Source organism: Petromyzon marinus, chromosome 59 (genome assembly GCF_048934315.1).
Source record: "Petromyzon marinus isolate PM22_M1 ecotype Great Lakes invasive population chromosome 59, UKy_Petmar_22M1.pri1.0, whole genome shotgun sequence".
NCBI lineage: Eukaryota > Metazoa > Chordata > Hyperoartia > Petromyzontiformes > Petromyzontidae > Petromyzon > Petromyzon marinus.
The window spans coordinates 2366382-2387370 of record NC_133725.1 but is presented as its reverse complement, the minus strand read 5'-3'; the positions used below and the strand labels follow the sequence as shown (position 1 = coordinate 2387370).

Sequence of the window (20989 nt, the reverse complement as noted above, 5' to 3'; positions counted from 1 at the left end):
GACAGTGGCAATGCCGATACGTTCAGAAGCACGCGGGGGGGGCTAAAGGTACGCAGACAGCCCTGCAAATGGCAAAACGTGCCAAGCGCTGGCGGAAAGTGTTGTGCCCGCACACAGCCTCCGAGCTTTATACCATCAATTCAAAAAGGCAGGGTACACAAACAAACGTTCCGGCGAATGAAATAGCTATTCAACCGGCGGTTATAAACGCCGGCCCCAAATTCGACCAGCCCCAGCCATGGCCAATCCCGCCGCTGGATGAAGGGCCTCCGGGTCATCCCCGCCGTGGAACAAATGCGCCGGGCGCCCCAAGGAAGGCACGGGTCGGTTCCGTCTCCTCCGAGGACGTTCCTTTCTCTCGACCCGTCTGGCCTGGCCGGCGCCGCGTCCTGGTTAACGCCCCCAGCCCCCGCACAAAGAACGCGGATTCAGGATAACGTTCTGACCCCCCCACACCCCACCGCTGTGCCTCAACTGGACATAGCTCGGTGGGGGCTTTACCTGGTCTGATCAAAAAAAGAAAGTTTCGTTTAAGACCCAGAAGCAGGTGGATTGCTACACTATTCTGGAAAATCGCCCAATGATGCTGGATGTGATTGCCAGCGAAACGTGGTACTACTCAGATTGTAAATGTCGTGGATTTACTCTCCAACACACCGGTGGGCTGAAGGAGTTGTAACTACACTATACACTACACGACATTTTACTACACACTACACTACTATACGCTACACTACTATACAATAGGCTTACTTTACTATACACTATACTATACTGGTAACTAACTGGCGCGTTGTTTACACGGACAAACGTTGCTGGCTGTGTCGTGTGGTGGAGGGTTACGACGCATTTACACTTACGCGATCTAACCCAACGAAACTTTCTTATGATATTCTTGGTTCTTTCGGTAAAGTCACGTAGAAGGGAAACAATATATTTTTTATTTTATTGTTTCCCTTCTACGTGACTTTACCGAAAGAACCAAGAATATGAATCCCTGCAGTCACAAAAGCTTTAAATCAAAACTTTCTTATGAGTTTAGTTTAATTGGTGGATATTTTTTTTCCCCGCCCCAAGTGATTTGTTTACGCTTCCTATACTTTGCCACTCCTCTCCGTGTTTTTGTTGTAACGCTCTGACCACCGTGCCCCTACTGGACATCTGTGGAAAGAAAACAACTCCATAGCTCATCGGATTCCTCCCTGCCATCAACACCGGCGTATTCTCTCAATCCGTGTGCTCCTCGCTCCGTCTCTCTCCGTTCCACCAAGCGCATTTCCCCTCCACGCTCCTCCTTTGCAACCCTTCCTCCCCTTGTTTGTTCGTTCCCACTATTATACCACGAGTGTGAGCGGTTTTGCGAGCCGAGGTCAGGGAAGCAAGCCGCTCGATCGTGTTCTCGAACAAGGCAAGCGGAGCGTAAACGTCGGACATCGTCGCAAACGACACGCGGTTACGACTTGACGCGAAAAAACGAAGACAAAGATACTCCACCGTGTAGCCCGAACAGACTGTTGGGGCAAGTGCTGTTAGCGAGCACCTATGAAGGCCGGCACGGCACACTAGGGGGTGGGTGGCCAACACCACGCCCGGCCGCCTTTGTCTCCCCAGTGACGATGTTTACACACCGCACCAGATACTCATTTGAGGTCGAGTCGACCTAATGGGAGGCCCACGACAGGTACAGATAATCGCCACCGGTGTTGGCCGTGAGCGGGAATCGAACTCGGGTCGCCGGGGTCCATAGCACAGCGTAGCGCTAACCGCTACATGGCCGCTCCGCCACGGACAGACACACATCGGAGGAGAACCGTGAGGTTAAAATCCTCGGCTGAACATCCATGAGACAGCGAGAGAGTTGGAGATGAACAAACGGGCCTGCTGAACAAAAAGCGGCTGAGGTTTTTGTTGTTGTTGTTGTTGTGTGTGTGTTTCCTGTGTCAACATCACCCCAGGAGCCATTCAATCACTCAACCACCAACACCACCACCACCTCCTCCACCCTTTCATTGCGAGCCAGGTGAAACCGGCATCTGAGATGCCATCTTCTCTCTCTTCAACAGTGGGGGAGGGGTAGGGGGCATAGAGGCGGGGGGGGGGTGATAAAAAAATGCGCCCCAGGATCCTTGCGGCCGATTCTCTCACGCCGCCACCGCCCGAGGCAAAAGAAGCCTCAAAATTGGCAGGGGGATATTCTAGAAAAAGGGGGGGCCCGGCCCCCCCCCCCCACACCGCCCTACCCCATCTCTCGAGGGTGTTTTTGGCCTACTCTTCCACCGTTGGCCTAAACCCTCCCACACGTTGGCCAGAGTGTCTCGAGAGGAGCGGGGTGGAGCGAGGTGTTACCCCCACAGCTTTACCCCCCCCCCCCACCACGCGACCTGCCGGATCGGGTTAACCGTGGGTTACCTGGGTGGAGGGGGCGGGGGGAGGGGTGGGGGCTGGTGGGGGGGGGGATCAGGGCCATGTAACTTTGGTCAAAGATGATCCAATAACCCCCCCCACCCCACCCCGCTCTCTACACTTAAGAACCCGGTTTAATCGCAGACCGCCGGCTCAGACTGAAAACCGCTTAGATTTCGCCGCGTCCCGGTGCTCGGGACGATTAAAAGTCGCAGCATTCCCAGCCATCGAAAGCCGCCCAAAACTTATCCGCACGGCAGCGCGGGGGCACGGCAATTAAACGCGCTGCAATTTGGTCGTGGGTCGTTTGCAAAATTTCCGCGATTAAGACCGTGACCTGAATTGTCACACTGCGGCGGTCACAATCATAACAATTAAAGAGAAGGCAAACGGCCGCTCCCCATGTAATTGCAGTTGACAGTGGGGCTCGACCCACCACGCAACGCAACAACAACAACATCGACAACAGAAAGAGAAACCGAAAGATGAAACACCACGCACCCGAGTGGATTGTGCGAAACGCTCGCCCGCTTTTGCGACGCGACGTTTGTCCTCTGGAGTGATGAATGAGCGGCGACGACAACGATGATGATGATGATGATCTCGACCCTGACGCCTGCTGCTGTATATTTGGAGTTTGCGTGTCTCTCTCTCTCTCTTATCATCATCATCATGGTGGCTAGGAGATGTTGACTACCTCACTTGGCATGCAGGAGGTCGTGGGTTTGATCCCGACACTGACGACGCCTGCTGTATATCTGGAATTTGCGTGTCTCTCTCTCTCTCTCATCATCATCACGGTGGCTAGGCGATGTTAACTACCTCACTTGGTATGCAGGAGGTCGTGGGTTTGATCCCGACACTGACGACGCCTGCTGTATATGTGGAGTTTGCGGTGTCTCTCTCTCTCTCATCATCATCACGGTGGCTAGGCGATGTTAACTACCTCACTTGGTATGCAGGAGGTCGTGGGTTTGATCCCGACACTGACGACGCCTGCTGTATATGTGGAGTTTGCGGTGTCTCTCTCTCTCATCATCATCACGGTGGCGAACAGCGCCGGGACGTGCAGGAGTCTGCGGCGTCCCGCAGGCCGCGCTGGGGCTCGGATAGCGCCACCGGCGGAGAGGGGGCAGGAAACCACTAGGGGGTCAACGTCTCCGGTTTTAAACTCAATAATAAAACTATTTTTTATTGTTTTACCCCGCTGAGCTACACGGCTATTCTCTTTGCGAGAAACGAACCCCCCCCCCCCGGCCATCACAAATGATCGCTTCAACGGAGTGGCTTATCGTCGTCGTCGTGTGTGTAATCTATAGCGATAGCCAAAAAACTCGGAACGTGTGACGTTGGTTCTAAAATGTGGGAGGGAAACACTGGAGGAGAGAGACGCAAACTCCAAATATACAGCTGGCGTCAGGGTCGGGATCTAACCCACGATCTCCTGTATAACAGGCGAGGTAGTTAACATCTCATAGCCACCGTGATGATGATGATGATGCTGAGAGAGAGACACGCAAACTCCAAATATACAGCAGGCGTCAGGGTCTGAATTGAACCCACGACCTCCTGTATACCAGGCGAGGTGGTTAACATCTCATAGCCACCGTAGTGCACTCGCCCTCCACGCACGCCGGAGGAGGAGATGGAACGATGCGAGTGCCTCGTGTGCAAGGCGGGCTTTGCTATTTCGAAAAGATTCCTTAAGTGGTGGCCGTCAGGAGGGTTTCATCCAGCAGTGTATGACAGTTGCCGAGTGCAGGGCCCACAGAGCATCAAGTGACCAGCACCAAAAAGCAATCACAAAGGTATAACGGATAACAGCGTAACGAGTGTCTACAGTGTACCGCGTGCCTCCAGCGAGTGTGCAAGTGAGTGTGTCGTGTGTGACCTGCACTGTGGTGAGCGAGCAGGTGAGTTGGCAAGTGAGTGGATGAACGAGTGGGTGAGTGAGTGAGTGGGTGAGTGAGTGGGCGTGTGACTTAGCAAGTGTGTGGGTGAACGAGTGGGTGAGTGAGTGGGCGAGTGCAAGCGAGTGGATGGGTGAGTGTGCAAGTGAATTGTGTTGTATGTGGCGAGTGACTGAGTGGGTGAGTGAGTTGGGAAGTGAGTGGGTGAACGAGTGGGCGAGTGAGTGGGCGAGTGAGCGGACGGGTGAGTGTGGAAGCGAATTGTGTTGTGTGTGACCTGCAGTGTGGCGAGTGAGTGAGTGGGTGGGTGAGTAAGTTGGTGAGTGAGTTGGTGAGTGAGTGGGTGAGTGAGTGGGCGAGTGAGTGGACGGGTGAGTGTGGAAGCGAGTGTGTTGTGTGTGACCTGCAGTGTGGCGAGTGAGTGAGTGGGTGGGTGAGTAAGTTGGTGAGTGAGTTGGGAAGTGAGTGGGTGAGTGAGTGGGCGAGTGAGTGGACGGGTGAGTGTGGAAGCGAGTGTGTTGTGTGTGACCTGCAGTGTTTGGTGGTGGCTGAACCGGAGCGTGGATGAGACGAAACAGACTTGCCATGCCTTATGATGATGATGTGATTTGTGATCTGATAATTGATGCACAACCTATTTCAATTTTCCCATGACCCCCCCCCCCAAATCCCCACTTTAGATACTTGGGGGGGGGGGGGGGATAAAATCTCTCTTAATCTTGCTCACGCTGCTAGCACCACTGGCCGACAATTCCTTCATACAACAAAGCACGTTCCACGGCTGACGCAGAGACACCTGCAGAGAGTGGCCCACGAAGTCAAAGTATTTAATGGACCTCTCTTAAGGTGTGGCGCGCACACACACGCACACACACATAACTCTGGAAGAAACCATTTCCATCAGGGTCTATAGACATTTGTAAACTGCCCCGCGGGCCAAACCACTCAACCCACCCACCCCCCCCCTTTGAACATGCTGGGTTTACCCAGGTGCACGACAATTACTTTGGGGCAAACCACTTTGTTGGTTTGTTTAGGGGGTGGGGGGCGATGGAGAAATCGAACTTCTTCAAACAGAGCGCGGATTAAATACGCAGACAACGCGGCCACTTTCCGTGTCTGCCCCTTCACGTCGCAAACGTGTTTACACATTCCATCATGCCCCCTTGGGAGTACTGCAACATCACTTCAGGAGACTTTTAACTCGGCGGCCCCGCACCAAGGTCCTGGGTCTGGTTTCGACAAAGACAAAGACCCCCCCCCCCACCACCGTGTAGCCTCAACAGACTGTTGGGGGCAAGGGCTGTTAGCGAGCACCAGCACCTTCGAAGGCCGGCACGGCACACGAAGCGGGGGGCGTGGGGGCGGCCGGTACCACCACGCCCGACCGCCTTTGTCTCCCCAGCGGCGATATTTAACAACACCGCCGCACAGGCTACCCACGTTTGAGGGATTGGTTTCGACACACGGGGTGTCATCAGCAGTGTCTCTCGCAGCTGCCGCCACCGCAAACCGTCGACCGCATCGGGCACATCAGCAGGCCGACGATGCGCAAGCCTCCTCCGATGAATGGGATTTTAAGGGCCAGCCACAATCCGCGAGTAGCGGCAGTAGCAGCGGAGCGACTGTGGCAACGCAACCCAAAAAACTCATGGACACCAAACGGTAAAGCCACTTCTGGTGTGGGCGCTCCATCGACGGAGGAGGAAAGGCGAAACGACGCAAACTCTCTCGCTCTGTCTGTCTCTCTCCTGGCCACGACGTTGCCACTGGGGCACCTTGAAACATATTTCCAGAGTTGGAATCTATATTTATACCGCAGGAGGAAATCCGATGAGCTATAAAGCTTTTTTCGTGTCACAGATGTCCAGTAGGGCGACGGGGGTCCGAACGTTACAACAACATACACGATAGAAGTGCAAAGTATAGGAATGCTAAGCAAATCACTAAAAAATACTAATAAAACTAAGCTATATTTTAATTTACCAGCTACATCATGGGACCTCCCTTGGCAGTATCACAATATAATAATATGTTTTACCCTTTCTGGCAATAAAACTGTTGTGTTAAGATGTTAAAACAAATGTAAACCTTTTTCAAGGAATTATGTCTGCATCAACCACACAAACTTGTGGTGAACATGCTAACAAAACACATGCTCTGGTAGTATATGATGTCGCATGGTCTTTGAAACGGATTGGTCCATACCAGAGACAACTTTCCTTAGAGGCGGCTAGTCTCAGACAACATTAGACCAGAGGACACCAACAAGCGAACAGCACAAAGACAATGCCACTATCAGGACATTTATACCTCGAGGTGAGCAGCTTACATCATGGGACCTAGCTTGCCAGTATCACAATATAAGAATAAGTTTAACCCTTTCTGGCAATGAAACTGTTGTGTTAAGATGTTAAAATAAAACATGCGTTAAGATGTTTTGTTTGCATGTTCACTACAAGTATGTGCGGTCGATGCAGACATGATTCCTTACAAAAAAAAAGGTTTCAGTTTGGTGTTTGCACATCTGAACCGTTTCATTGCCAGAGATGGTAAAACCTATTCTTACCAGGTAAAGCCCACTTTACCTATCTATGAGCATCTTTTTTTTGTGACCACCCCCCCCCCCCCAAAGCGACCTGGCTATCTCAATAACCGCAGGGCATTGTTGACGACGACCCCAAATGCCGCCTTCACACTCGGGCAAGAGAAGCCGGCAGAGCCTGACTCGATGCAAAACAATGCCGGCGACCTGACAGACATTTAAAGAACACAAACAAATACTGGCGGCGAGAAAAGCGCGGTCGGCGATAACGCGCGCGAGATGCGGGTTGGCTGGCATCCAGCAGTATCCCAATGCCTTGTGCGATGATGATGATGATGATGACGCTACTGCTACGCCGCTCATACCTACTCGCGCTGCTAAGCAGTTGCGTTCGCTCGATCGCGTTATATTCATCGTTCGCGCTGTGAAGCGCGCGCACGCACGCGCGCTGTTGCGCAAGTTACTGAGAAAGGCTCCCCCACACGTGTGGAGCGAAACGTCGGTGCAGCCGATCAGCACGGCCCCGGCAAGAAGGCGATTTGCTGCCGCGCTCCGCTTTGAGGTTGAATTTCGACGCGAACAAGTCAAAATACTTAAGAAAGATATTCTTTGGGTCTTTCGGTAAAGTCACGTAGATAGGTTGAAAGCTTTAAGTTGAGGTTTACTTGAGATAGAAATAAAAAAATACTGGCTTATCACGTGGAAAATGTAGAGCGGGGGGCCAACTACTCTCAACGCGCGCGTGTCGACTCTAAAACGCGAAGGGAATCGATGGAACCCACGGCTACCTGTGTTCGAGGCGAGGTAGCTAACATCTGGCTGCAATAAATTTCCCCCTCCTGCCTCCCCGCACAGGATAAGCCACTTCCGTGAGAGCTGCATCGTCGTTTGCGATGGGCCAGGTCGCTTCTGAAAACCATCTACAACAGCGTAGCAGCAGCTCCTGCTCAGTTGGTGGAGGGGAGGAACCGTACGTGCCTTGACAAATAAAATATTTAAAATCCACTCGCACCCCCCTTAATTCTTCTTCTCTCTCTCTCTGTGCCTGGCTACAACATTCTAAACAAGTACCAACACATTTCGCCGACATACGTGGAGGAGTTCCCCTGCAGGGCACCAACTGTACAGGTGACACGCACGGCTCCCAGCCAAGACGAGGAGAGACCGGTTCAAGTCTCTGACAACGCCTCGCGTACTGGGATGGGGTGGTGGGGGGGGGAAGTTTGGGGAGTGTCATCCCACCACCATCACCACCACCACCACAAACATTACACAATAACAGAGGACAAATTCGTTCCACTGCTGGATGAGGTCCACCACCCAATAGCCTCGGGCGTAATTCGAGGCGAGGGTACTTGTTTATAAATCTTGTTTATAAATCTTGCACGTAGGGGGGGGGGGGCGAGGTGGCTGTTTGGCAGTGGTCCATGGGCCAGGTCAGTAAACGCTGGTATGGCACCTAACACTTGAACGCCACACCGAGTTCTTCACACAAACTCTTCCACGGATTAATTCGCTTGATAAACCCACTCGCTTCAACCCGAGGAATCCGATGAGCTATGAAGCTCGTTTCCACAGATGTAACAACTTCTTTCGCACCGTACGTAGCCCAACCGCGGCTGATGGGAGGTGCGGCGTGCGAGGGGGAAGGACAACGAACTCCACACGCCAACAACGAGCAGAAGTTGTGTAAGACGTGAGTTCAGAATAACTCAAACCACCATGAGTTTGGACTCGCGAGCGTGATGCCGACTAGGGCTTAACGATTTGGGGAAAATATCTAATTGCAATTTTTCTGACAAGATATTGTGATTTAATTTGCGATAAATATGTTTTAAGTCAAGCTTCACTGTGCAATAGATGTAAAACATGTGATGGAGCATTATTTCCACATGGTCCCATCAACATGAACTGCTCTATATATTCTAATGCAAGGATGAGAACTTAAAATATATTAATTGCTTCCAACGTGTATTTATTCAAATGTTTTCATTGAAATATAACACTCAAACATAGAACAATTGTTAAGATAAATAAAAAAAGTCGTAATAATAAAAAAAACAATTCCAGTAAGAAAGTAATAGGACTTTTCAAATCGCAGCCTTTGCGATTTGCTAATCGCATTGTTTCAAATTGCGATTAATCGATTTGAAATCGATTAATCGTTCAGCCCGAATGCCAACTCCTCGGGCGGTGACCAGGGCCGCATCAAGGCGTGGGGGCTTGAGGGGCTTCAGCCCAGGGGGGCCTTCGCCAGCTGGAGGGCCTCCAGAGATTAAGTGAAGAGTTATTTCATTCGTGAACGCTGAATTGTATTTGTTGTTAGGCTTGTAAAAGTAAATGAGACTTTTCTTTAACTTTGTTTTCCTTTTGAAAATATTACTGGGGGGCTCACAGTACCTGTAGCCCAGGGGGCCTACACAACCTTAATCCTGCCCTAGCGGTGACCCGACACACCGCACGTGGATCTGGGTTCATGACCGGATTTAATTCAGCCATCAGCCACGGTCAATCCACTGCTGGATGAAGGCCTCCCCCCCCCCCCATCACCTAACACCACCTTGCATCCAGCGATGCGAATCGAATCTCAGCCAGCGCCAAATGCAGCGCTCCGTCTCCAAGGTTCCATGCCGCGCGTGTACGAATCTCAATGTGTGTGTGCGCATTGGGGAGGCTATATCGTCCAGCAGTGGATAATACATGGCGGGTGGTGGTGATGTTACATATTGTGTGATTGTACCCTTTGTACGTTGTTCCGAAACAACAATTCACCAGAAAACTCCAGCGAAGTGTGTGTATGTGTGTATATACTTGCGTTGAATGTTACACATTTGCCATTGCGGTATTAACTTGAATTTTTTAAATAATAACGTGATGAAAACATACCAATGAACATACAAAACGTCGTTTAAGAGTTGGCGAACTATTATAAAAGCAAGGAATATGGAGCCCGTAAATCCATGAAACTAAAACTAAACTTTTTATTTTGCCAGCTAAGGCCCACTGAGCTGCTTTGGCGCTTTTTTTTCAGTAGCGACTTGGCCACAAATGCATACACAACGAAGTCGCCGATTATTATCATCATCACGTGGAAATGCAGAGCAGTAATCAAATATTCTCGAACGCGTGATGCTGCTTCTAAACGTGGGAAGGAAAAACTCGAAAATCCATAGACAAATCCATGCGGCCACGGGGAGAGAGAGAGAAAGACACGCAAACTGAAAATATACAGCAGCAGCGTCAGGGTCGGGATCGAACCCACGACCCTCCTGTACACCAGGCGAGGTAGTTAACATCTCCTAGACACCGTGATGATGATGAGAGAGACACACAAACTCCAAATACATAGCAGGCGTCAGGGTCGGGATCGAACCCACGACCTACTGTGCACCAGGCGAGGTAGTTAACATCTCCGAGCCACCGAGATGACGATGAGAGAGACACACACAAACTTAAAATATACAGCAGTAGGCGTCAGGGTCGGGATTGAACCCACGACCTCCTGTACACCAGGCGAGGTAGTTAACATCTCCTAGCCACCGTGATGATGATGAGAGAGAGACACACAAACTCCAAATACAGAGCAGGCGTCATGGTCGGGATCGAACCCACGACCTCCTGTACACCAGGCGAGGTAGTTAACATCTCCTAGCCACCGTGATGATGATGAGAGAGAGACACACAAACTCCAAATACAGAGCAGGCGTCATGGTCGGGATCGAACCCACGACCTCCTGTACACCAGGCGAGGTAGTTAACATCTCCTAGCCACCGTGATGATGATGAGAGAGAGACACGCAAACTCCATATATACAGCAGTAGGCGTCAGGGTCGGGATCGAACCCACGACCTCCTGTACACTAGGCGAGGTAGTTAACATCTCCTAGCCACCGTGATTATGATGAGACACAAACTCCAAATATACAGCAGTAGGCGTCAGGGTCGGGATCGAACCCACGACCTCCTGTACACCAGGCGATGTAGTTAACATCTCCTAGACACCGCCGCGCCCCTGAACATGGCGGGGATGGTGAAAGATGTAAAAAGGGCTTCTTCGTGGGGGGGGGGCCTTCATCCAGCAGTAGGGTCGATCGCGGCTGCCACTGGTGAAATAAATCAACTCCACTGCTGGATGATGAAAATCTCTCGAAAAACCGTCGAGAATATCCTCCCGGGGTCGCGAGTTCGGAACGAACGGTGGTCAGCATCAGCGGCGATCGACGTTTCACGCCCGACACCTTACGAGCGTGGAAGGGGGGGGGGGGCTGAGAAAAGTTATGGTCCAACGTCATTCTTCAGGGCCTCCATCCAGCAGCGGATTGAGCAAGGGCCGCCGTTATATCGTACTGCGCAGTAACATTGCCATTTGTTATGCGTCTTGAAGGTGCCTTTGTGTGGTGCTGGCCACCCACACACTTCCCGGCCTTCATAGGTGCTGCTACTCGTTAACAGCACTTGCCCCCCAAGTTTCTTAAGGCTATACTGTTGGGGGGTGTGGGTCTTTGTCTTTGTTTTGTGCGTACCGGGGGGAGCGGTGGTGCAGCGGTTAGCGCGCTACGCTGCGAAACCCGGCGACCCGAGTTCGATTCCCGCTCACCACGGCCAACACCGGTGACGATTATCCGAACCGGTCCCGGGACTCTCCCCTAGGTCGACTCGGCCTCAAATTAGCGACCCGGTGTAGCGGTGTGTAGTTAAATGTAACCCACTAAGGGAGACAAAGGCGGCCGGGCGTGGTGCTGGCCACCTCCTCGTGGCTGCTAACTCGCTACAAACAGCACCCGGCCACAACAATCTCTTTATAGGCTACAGAGAGGGGAGTCTTACTTTGTAGAGTACACACAGCGCGTGTACAACACATAACACGAAAACAGATCCACTGCTGGATGAACGCCGTGGGAAATACCCCGTCAGTTCGCTCCATCTCCTCCCTCCACCACCACCTCCTCCTCTGGCTTTTCTCGCCAAACCCCAACACAACCACGTAGGTATAAAAATGTTTTAATATTGTATTTTCCACCTACGTGACTTAATCAAAGAGTGATGGATTTCTGCAATCACGAAAGCTTCAAATCAAGACCCAACACACAACCTTTGACCCAACCGGCTCCACACCTCTCATCCCTTGCGGTAACTTTATTGCGTTTCAGTTCGACTCTCATCGAGCAGTGGATAGAGACATTGGCGAACGAAGGTGGTGGTGGTGATGTTGATGGTGTTGATGGTGGCGGTGTTTACCCTGTGGGGAGCGGTGGTGCAGCGGTTAGCGCCACGAAACGTAGCTGAACCGCATGGTTCGATTCCCGCTCAGGTCCTGAGCCTCCCCTAGGTCGACTGGGCCTCGAATAAGTAGCTGATCTTTACGTGGTGCTGGCCACCCTTCTTTGTGTGCTGTGATGGCCTTTAGAGGCGATTAATTTACAGCACTTCCCAAAAGTATGTTAAGGCTATAGGGGAGATCTTTGTCTTTGTGTGCAGTAAACTTCGTCAAATCTCGACTTGAAAGCTTTGGTGACTGCTAGGAATTTAATATTCTTTGGGGGTGGGGTAAAGTAAAATTATAATAAAAAAATAATCAGCGAAAAACTACTTTCGATCGAAACGCCGTAAGTTTTTTGTTTATTTTATTTTTCATTAATTTGAAACCTATCTCCGTGACTTTATCGAAAGACCCAAAAGTTCATCTTTGTTTATTGTCACTTCCCGTAGTAGATGTAAAACATTCATGGTTGTGTGTTGTTGTGTGTTGTTGTTCTGTGTTGTGTTGTTGTGGTGTTGTTGTGTTGTGTGTGTTGTTGTTGTGTGTTGTTGTGGTGTTGTGTTGTTGGGTTGTGTTGTTGGGTTGTGTTGTTGGGTTGTGTGTTGTTGTTCTGTGTTTTTGTTGTTCTGTGTTGTTGTTCTGTGTTGTTGTTCTGTGTTGTTGTGTGTTGTTGTTGTGTGTTGTTGTTGTGTTGTTGGGTTGTGTTGTTGGGTTGTGTTGTTGTTGTTCTGTGTTTTTGTTGTTCTGTGTTGTTGTTGTTCTGTGTTGTTGTTGTTCTGTGTTGTTGTTGTGTGTTGTTGTTGTGTGTTGTTGTGTGTTGTTGTTGTGTGTTGTTGTTGTGTTGTTGGGTTGTGTTGTTGGGTTGTGTGTTGTTGTTCTGTGTTGTTGTTCTGTGTTGTTGTTGTTGGGTTGTTGTGGTGTTGGGTTGTGTGTTGTTATTCTGTGTTGTTGTGTGTGTTGTTGTGTGTTGTTGTGGTGTTGGGTTGTGTGTTGTTGTTCTGTGTTGTTGTTGTTCTGTGTTGTTGTGTGGTGTTGTTGTTGTGTGGTGTTGTTGTTGTTCGTACCTTTGCCAGAAGATCCCACGACGATCACCAGGAGGGCGAACAGGGACAGAAGCTGCTCCATTTGTGGAGGGAGGGGTTTTGTTGTTGTTGTTGTTGTGTTAAACAAAATAAAGCGTTGATCAACTCAACAACAAAAGACTTTCCGAGACTTTCTTTCTTATTCTAGTTCTCTCTCTGTCTCAAGTCTTGAAGAAAAGTCCGCGCTAACGATTACGTGTAAAGTTACAAACGCACTCCCCCGAGTGTAATAAACTATAATACACCAATCCCCTCCTCACGTCTTCTATGCCGTTTAAGCCTACTTTTACACACACACACAAACAAATTAAAATGTTGTATTCCTCTTCATAAAATTGTATCTTCTTACATTTGTGTCGATTTCCCCGCGCGCCTCCCCCCCCACCCCTCAGATTATTGTAACATTTTAGTTAAGCGCCGGAAGAATTAAAAATGATTTTTTTTATTAAAAAAAGGTTAACATTAAAAAAAAGTCCAGTGGACCGGACTCTCTTCCCCTGTTCCCCCCCCCTCCCCGCCCCAAGTTATTGTCACCAAACAAACCCTCAAAAATAAATAAAACACCACCACCACCACCGCCGCCGCCACCTCCCCCGTCAACTTCTGAGACGATTTCTTTGCAAAGTCTTCTCCAAATAGAAAACAAAAACCCGTTGAAGAAACGCCCTCGCCCTCACGAAGTTTGCCGATGAGATTAACGTCGACGAAACATTTGTTAAATATAAAACAACTTAGCAACGAGAGAGAGAGAGGAGAGAGGAGAGAGCGCGCGAAACTCTCCTCACGTTGCGCTCCAACCTCCCTTGCGACTAACACTGAGGAGGGGAGCGGCGGACTAAATCAGTTTTATCAACCCACAGCCGCCACCCGATTGGTCGAACGCCCTCATGAATATTCATACGCTGCTTCGGAATTCATTAGAAACGGGGTGGGTTGCTGAGATTTTGAGCGCCCGCCGATTGGTCGACACTCCTTGCGGTGGGGGTGGCGGAGGGGGGGGGGAGAAGGGTGGCTCATGAATATTCATCAGCAACGGTGAGTTTTTTGTTCATCGTGGTTGGCCTCACGAGGCTCGTCACTATTCATGTTTAAGGGATTTTCATTGGTTAAACGTCCTCATGAATATGCTTAATAATTAATGACCAGAGGTGGGGGTGGGGGGGGTTGCTGAGATTTTGAACGCCCGCTGATTGGTCGACACTCCTCGCGGGGGGGGGGGGAGATGGTTGGCTCATGAATATTAATCAGGCACGGTGAGTGTTTCATCGTCGATGGCCTCACGAGGCTCGTAACGATTAATGTTTAAAGGCCTTTCATTGGTCAAACACCCTCATGAATATGAATATCTGCTTAATCATTCATGAAAAAGGGAGTGGGGATAGGGGGGGGGGTGCTGAGATTTTGACCGCCGCTGATTGGTCGGACGCTCCTCGGCGGTGGGGGTTGTGGGAGGGGCGAGATCTGTGGCTCATGAATATTAATCATCTGCAGTGATTTTTTTTGTGATTGTATCACGACCGCTGTTGCTATTGTTGTGGTAATTCGTGAACATTCATTTGAGAAGTTGATTTGAGGGCGTTCCTATTGGTCAATTGTCCTCATTAATAATAATATTATTATTATCGGTAATAATAAGAAAAAAAAGTGATGAAAAATATCACGTTTCGATCGCAAAACAAACCATAGAATATGAATTCCTGCAGTCCTTGTAGTCACGAAAGTTTTAAGTTAAAAAAATAATAATAAAAATATTTTTTTTGCTCCGTGTGAGTTGACTGGGGAGCGGTGGTGCAGCGGTTAGCGCGCTGCGCTGCGCTACGAACCCGGCAGACCCGGGTTCGATTCCCGCTCACGGCCACCAACACCCACAGTGACGCTTATCTGAACTGGTCCTGGTGCCTCCCCTAGGTTGACTCAGCCTCAAATGAGTACCTGATGCGGCGTGTAGAAAACATCGCCACCGGGGAGACAAAGGCGGCCGGGCGTGGTGCTGGCCACCCACCCCCTCGTGTACAGTTCCGGCCTTCAAAGGTGCCACTCGCTAACAGCACTTGCCCTTACAGTCTGTTAAGGCTATACGGGGGATCTTTGCGTTTCTCAAAAGTGCACCTAGTCTGGCGCAAGCGCTCTTTAGTCCCACCATCATGATCAAGCCAGAGGCCCAGCGGCCACAAAACGCCAAACGGCCAGCAACTTCCAGCACTAATGAAAGTTGAGTTAATACGTTCCTTTGAAGTGAGCAAGCTTACTGTTCTAGATTTGAAGCTTTCGTGACTGCAAGGATCCATACTCTTTGGTTCTTTCGGTAAAGTCACGTAGGTGAAAAAATAAATATATTTTTTTAGAAATAATTAAATCACTGATTTATTAATTTCAATTTTTTATTTTATTTTTTTCTATATTTTTTTTCACCTACGTGACTTTACCGAAAGACCCAAAGGGTGAAGCTTATTGTTCTTCATAATAAAGGTTTTTGGGTTAGATCGCGTTTATTTATAAATGTGTCGTAACCCTCCACCACCCGACACGGCCAATCAGCAAAAAAAGTGTCACGTTGACAAAAGACAAATAATTCACTACTTCAGCCCACCGGTGTGTTGAAGAGTTAATCCCCATTTACAGTTTGAGTACGACGTTTCGCTGGTAAATAGATCCAGCATCATCAAGCAATTCGCCAGAATGGTAAAGCCCTCGCTTGCTCCCGGTTTTTATATAGAGCAGCAGGGTGACGTCATCACTTAACTCATATCAGGTGCATTGATTAGAGGCGGAGGGGGGGTATTGTAATTATATAATCGATTAGTAATCAGTCATTGGTTATGATTAGTAATGAGTTGTAGATTAGTAATTCTTTAAATGTAATGTGTATTATTTAATAATACGCTTCCAGGCCGCACTAAGCCGGTAGCTGTCAGAGCGATTAAAGTTATTTTTGTTCCTCTCAATTTCAATGGATTCTCTAATTAGTCTTTGCCAGTAATAATTCGTTTTACACACCACTGCAACATTGTCAAAATCAATTGAGTGTCCTTGTTGACAAGCATGTTCTGCCACTGCCGACAGTTGTGTTTGAGATAATTTAATATTTCTCTGATGTTCTTTTAGTCTTACACTGATGTTACGTCCCGTCTGCCCAATGTAGCAGCTGCCACATGAACAATTAATCCGATATACACCTTCTGTTGATAGTTCAGGTAATGCATCTTTAGTGCAAGATACTAGTTTTTGAATTTTGTGTACTGTACCAAATCTTACTGTAATGTTTTGCTTTTGCAGAACACGGGCTAATTTGTCAGTTACTCCTGAGATATATGGAATTTTTATTGTTTTAACAATCCGGTCGCTTTCAGTAGTATTGCTTTGCGATCGTGATTTGGCATTCAGTGCTCTGTTAATTTGAGCATTATTGTAGCCATTCTGTCGTAGTGCGTCTTTAACGTGTTTAATCTCTCTCACTAGACTCTCACCATCTGACACTGTTTTCGCCCGATGTACGAGCGTCTTGATAAGAGAGGGTGGTGGAGGGTTACGACACATTTATAAATAAATGCGATCTAACCCAAAAACCTTTATTATGAATAATATTGGTCGCGAAAGCCTACGTGTTAAACTTATTGTTCTTGCCAAAGGTGAACTTGTCCAACGGTACGACACGGGAGGGAATCCCAGAGTCAATCAGTGCTGGAGAAGACGCTGTAAGACTTGCCACGATACACGGTTACATGTGGGCGCCGAGGTGGCTAGCAGATGTTAACTACCTCGCGAGGTGTGCAGGAGGTCGTAGGTTCCATCCATACCCTGACGCCTGCTGTATATTTGGAGTTTGCGGTGTATCTCTCTCATCATCATCATCACGGTGGCTAGGAGATGTTAACTACTTCGCCAGGTATGCAGGAGGTAGTGGGTTCCATCCATACCCTGACGCCTGCTGTATATTTTGAGTTTGCGGGGTATCTCTCTCATCATCATCACAGTGGCTAGGAGATGTTATCTACCTCGCCAGGTATGCAGGAGGTTGTGGGTTCCATTCCTACCCTGACGTCTGCTGCTGTATATTTGGAGTTTGCGGTGTATATCTCTCATTATCATCATCATCATCACGGTGGCTAGGAGATGTTAACTACCTCGCCAGGTATGCAGAAGGTCGTGGGTTCCATCCATACCCTGACGCCTGCTGCTATATATTTGGAGTTTGCGGTGTATATCTCTCATCATCATCATCACGGTAGCTCGGAGATGTTAACTACCTCGCTAGGTATGCAGGAGGTCGTGGGTTGCATCCATACCCTGACGCCTACTGTATATTTGGAGTTTGCGGTGTATCTCTCTCATCATCATCATCATCACGGTGGCTAGGAGATGTTAACTACCTCGCCAGGTATGCAGGAGGTCGTGGGTTCCATCCATACCCTGACGCCTGCTGTATATTTGGAGTTTGCGGTGTATCTCTCTCATCATCATCATCACGGTGGCTATGAGATGTTGACAACCTCGCCTGGTGTACAGGAGGTCGTGGGTTCCATCCGTACCCTGACGCCTGCTGTTGTATATTTTGAGTTTGCGTGTCTCTCTCTCATCATCATCACGGTGGATAGGAGATGTTAACTACCTCGCGTGGTATACAGGAGGTCATAGGTTCGATCCCGACCCTGACGCCTGCTGCTGAATATTTGGAGTTTGCGTCTCTCTCTCTCATCATCATCACGGTGGCTAGGAGATGTTAACTACCTCGCCTGGTGTACAGGAGGTCGTGGGTTCCATCCCTACCCTGACGCCTGTTGTATATTTGGAGTTTGCGTGTCTCTCTCTCTCATCATCATCACGGTGGCTGGGAGATGTTAGCTACCTCGCCAGGTATGCAGGAGGTCGTGGGTTCCATGCCTACCCCTGACACCTGCTGTATATGTGGAGTTTGCGTGTCTCTCTCTCTCTCTCTCATCATCATCACGGTGGCTAGGAGATGTTAACTACCTCGCCAGGTATGCAGAAGGTCCTGGGTTCGATCCCTACCCTGACGCCTGCTGTATATTTGGAGTTTGCGTGTCTCTCTCTCATCATCATCACGGTGGCTGGGAGATGTTAACTACCTCGCCCGGTATACAGGAGGTTGTGGGTTCGATCCCGACCCTGACGCCTGCTGCATATTTGGAGTTGGCGTGTCTCTCTCTCATCATCATCATCACGGTGGCTAGGAGATGTTAACTACCTCGCATGGTATACAGGAGGTCGTGGGTTCAATCCCTTCCCTGACGCCTGCTGTATATTTGGAGTTTACGTGTCTCTCTCTCCCCGTGGTCGCGTATATTTTTCTCCGGGTCCTCCCGTTTTTTCCCCTGCACATTTAGAATCAACGTCACTACGCGTTTAGAGACATTTAGCTGCTACGAGAGATTTCCACATGACGATGACGATATCAGCGACCTCGTTGAGACTATAATTTGTTGATAGCCAGGTCCGCTTCTGAAAAAAATAGCTACCGAGCTCAGTGGGCCTTACCTGGTAAAATAGAAAATAGCTTTAAATAGTCGTTAGTTTCATTCCACATTTAGAATAAACAGCACGCGTTCAGAGCATGTTGCTGCTGCTATACATTTACACGGTGATGATGATGAGCTGTCATTTGTGTGGCCAGCTCGCTTCTGAAAAAGAGCTTACATAGTTGGGGCCTTACCTGGTAAACATGAAAAAAAATACTTTTTTTCTCTTAGTGTTTTTTTGCACAAATAAAATTAACAATCGCCACGTAAACCTACAAAAGATTAAAAAAAAACTTACAACGGTTGTTGATGACCCCCCCCCCCCCCACTTAAGTGGAGTAAGACGTTTTTTTTTTTGTCATTCAGGAAACCAGGCAAGGGGAGGCGCAGTGCTGTTAAGTTGGCGACGGTGCTGCTGATGATGCTGCTGCTGCTTTAAAAGATCAAAGCGAGGATCCTCAAAAGAGCCGCGGGCTAGGGGGGGAGTCGTAAAAGCGACACGTCCCGAGAAGTCGACAGCTCCCCAACTGCCCAGTTTTTGCCCTCCTGATGTCGAAGCAAATCAGAATCGGAAAACTCGATTTAAGACCGCGGTCGGCCATTGGTTTCGACGCACGGGGGGGTCTCATCAGCAGTGTCTCTTTGGAACACACGGAGGCCCGGTACGGCACACGAATGGGGGTGGCGGCGGGGGGGGGGGGGTGTGGCCAGCACCATCACGCCCGACCGCCTTTGTCTCCCCAGTGGCGATGTTTATAACACCACCCCACCAGGTGCCAACGTTTGAGGGATTGGTTTCGACGCACGGGGGGGTCTCATCAGCAGTGTCTCTTTGGAACACACGGAGGCCCGGTACGGCACACGAATGGGGGTGGCGGCGGGGGGTTGGCCAGCACCATCACGCCCGACCGCCTTTGTCTCCCCAGTGCCGATGTTTATACACCACCCCACCACGTGCCCACGTTTGAGGGATTGGTTTCGACGCACGGGGGGTCTCATTAGCAGTGTCTCTTTGGAACACACGAAGGCCCGGTACGGCACACGAATGGGGGTGGCGGCGGGGGGGGGGGGTGTGGCCAGCACCATCACGCCCGACCGCCTTTGTCTCCCCAGTGCCGATGTTTATAACACCACCCCACCAGGTGCCAACGTTTGAGGGATTGGTTTCGACGCACTGGGGGGTCTCATCAGCAGTGTCTCTTTGGCACTCCCCGAAGACGCCGCCGCTCGCATCGGACACATCAGCAGGCCGACGATGCGCAAGCCTCCTCCGATGAATGGGATTTTAAGGGCCAGCCACAATCAGCGAGTCGCGGCAGTAGCAGCGGTGCGACTGTGACAACGCAACCCAAAAAACTCATGGACACCAAACGGTAAAGCCACTTCTGGTGTGGGCGCTCCATCGACGGAGGAGGAAAGGCGAAACGACGCGAACTCTCTCGCTCTGTCTGTCTCTCTTTCCAGAATCGGAATCTGTACTTATACCGCTGGAGGGAATCCGATGAGCTGTGAAGCGCTTTCTTGTTTTATTGTCTCACACACACACACGCTTGTCCTAGTATGGGCCACGGGGTCAGCGAGTTACAACAACAACAGCAGCAAACAACACCAATACCCGCGCCATTCGCCACTAAGTAACGGTGACGTCTCCACGGCGCCTGTGCCAGGCTGGGTGCACTTTGAGGCTACCACGTGAGGTGTCGAAGGCTCGCCGCTGACAGGAGGTCTCGGGACAGACCCAGCAGGTGCCATGGGTCGGCTTCCGGTAGATGCAACACCAGCTGTGGCCCCCTGCTGTGCCAACTTGCTGCGTTTTAGCCGCCCGGCGCTCCGCTCGTTGTTGTGAGCGTGGCTCATTTGCCCTCCGTTGTTGCTGGAGGGGCGACTGCCTCCAACTGCCCAGTAGCGTCCTTCACGAGCCTCCTCCTTCTCCACAGAGGCCGATATTGACACCGCTGGTACCGCTCATCGGAAAGTCCACTCAGCCCTACGTGCTCCCGTACCGCATCAGACTCAACATTGCACCATAGACTCAACACTGCCCATAGACTCAATACTGGCTATAGACTCAACACTGCCCATAGACTCTACACTACCCATAGACTCTACACTGCCCATAGACTCTACACTGCCCATAGACTCAGCACTGCCCATAGACTCTACACTACCCATAGACTCAACACTGCCCATAGACTCTACACTACCCATAGACTCAACACTACCCATAGACTCTACACTGCCCATAGACTCAACACTACCCATAGACTCAACACTGCCCATAGACTCTACACTGCCCATAGACTCAGCACTGC

At 50.0% G+C, this 20989-nt stretch overlaps 1 protein-coding gene across 2 annotated transcripts in view; it reads right to left on the bottom strand.

Moving 5' to 3' along the window:
• The window catches only part of LOC116955417 (neurogenic locus notch homolog protein 1-like), a 120456-nt gene extending 106419 nt beyond the window's left edge, over window positions 1-14037 (bottom strand). For both annotated transcript variants that reach the window (XM_032976485.2, XM_032976486.2), the window contains exon 1: window positions 13183-14037. In XM_032976485.2, the coding sequence (XP_032832376.2) occupies window positions 13183-13243 (61 nt within the window). In that variant the 5' untranslated portion in view covers window positions 13244-14037. The remainder of the gene's footprint in view (window positions 1-13182) is intronic.
• Window positions 14038-20989: the final 6952 nt, after the last annotated feature.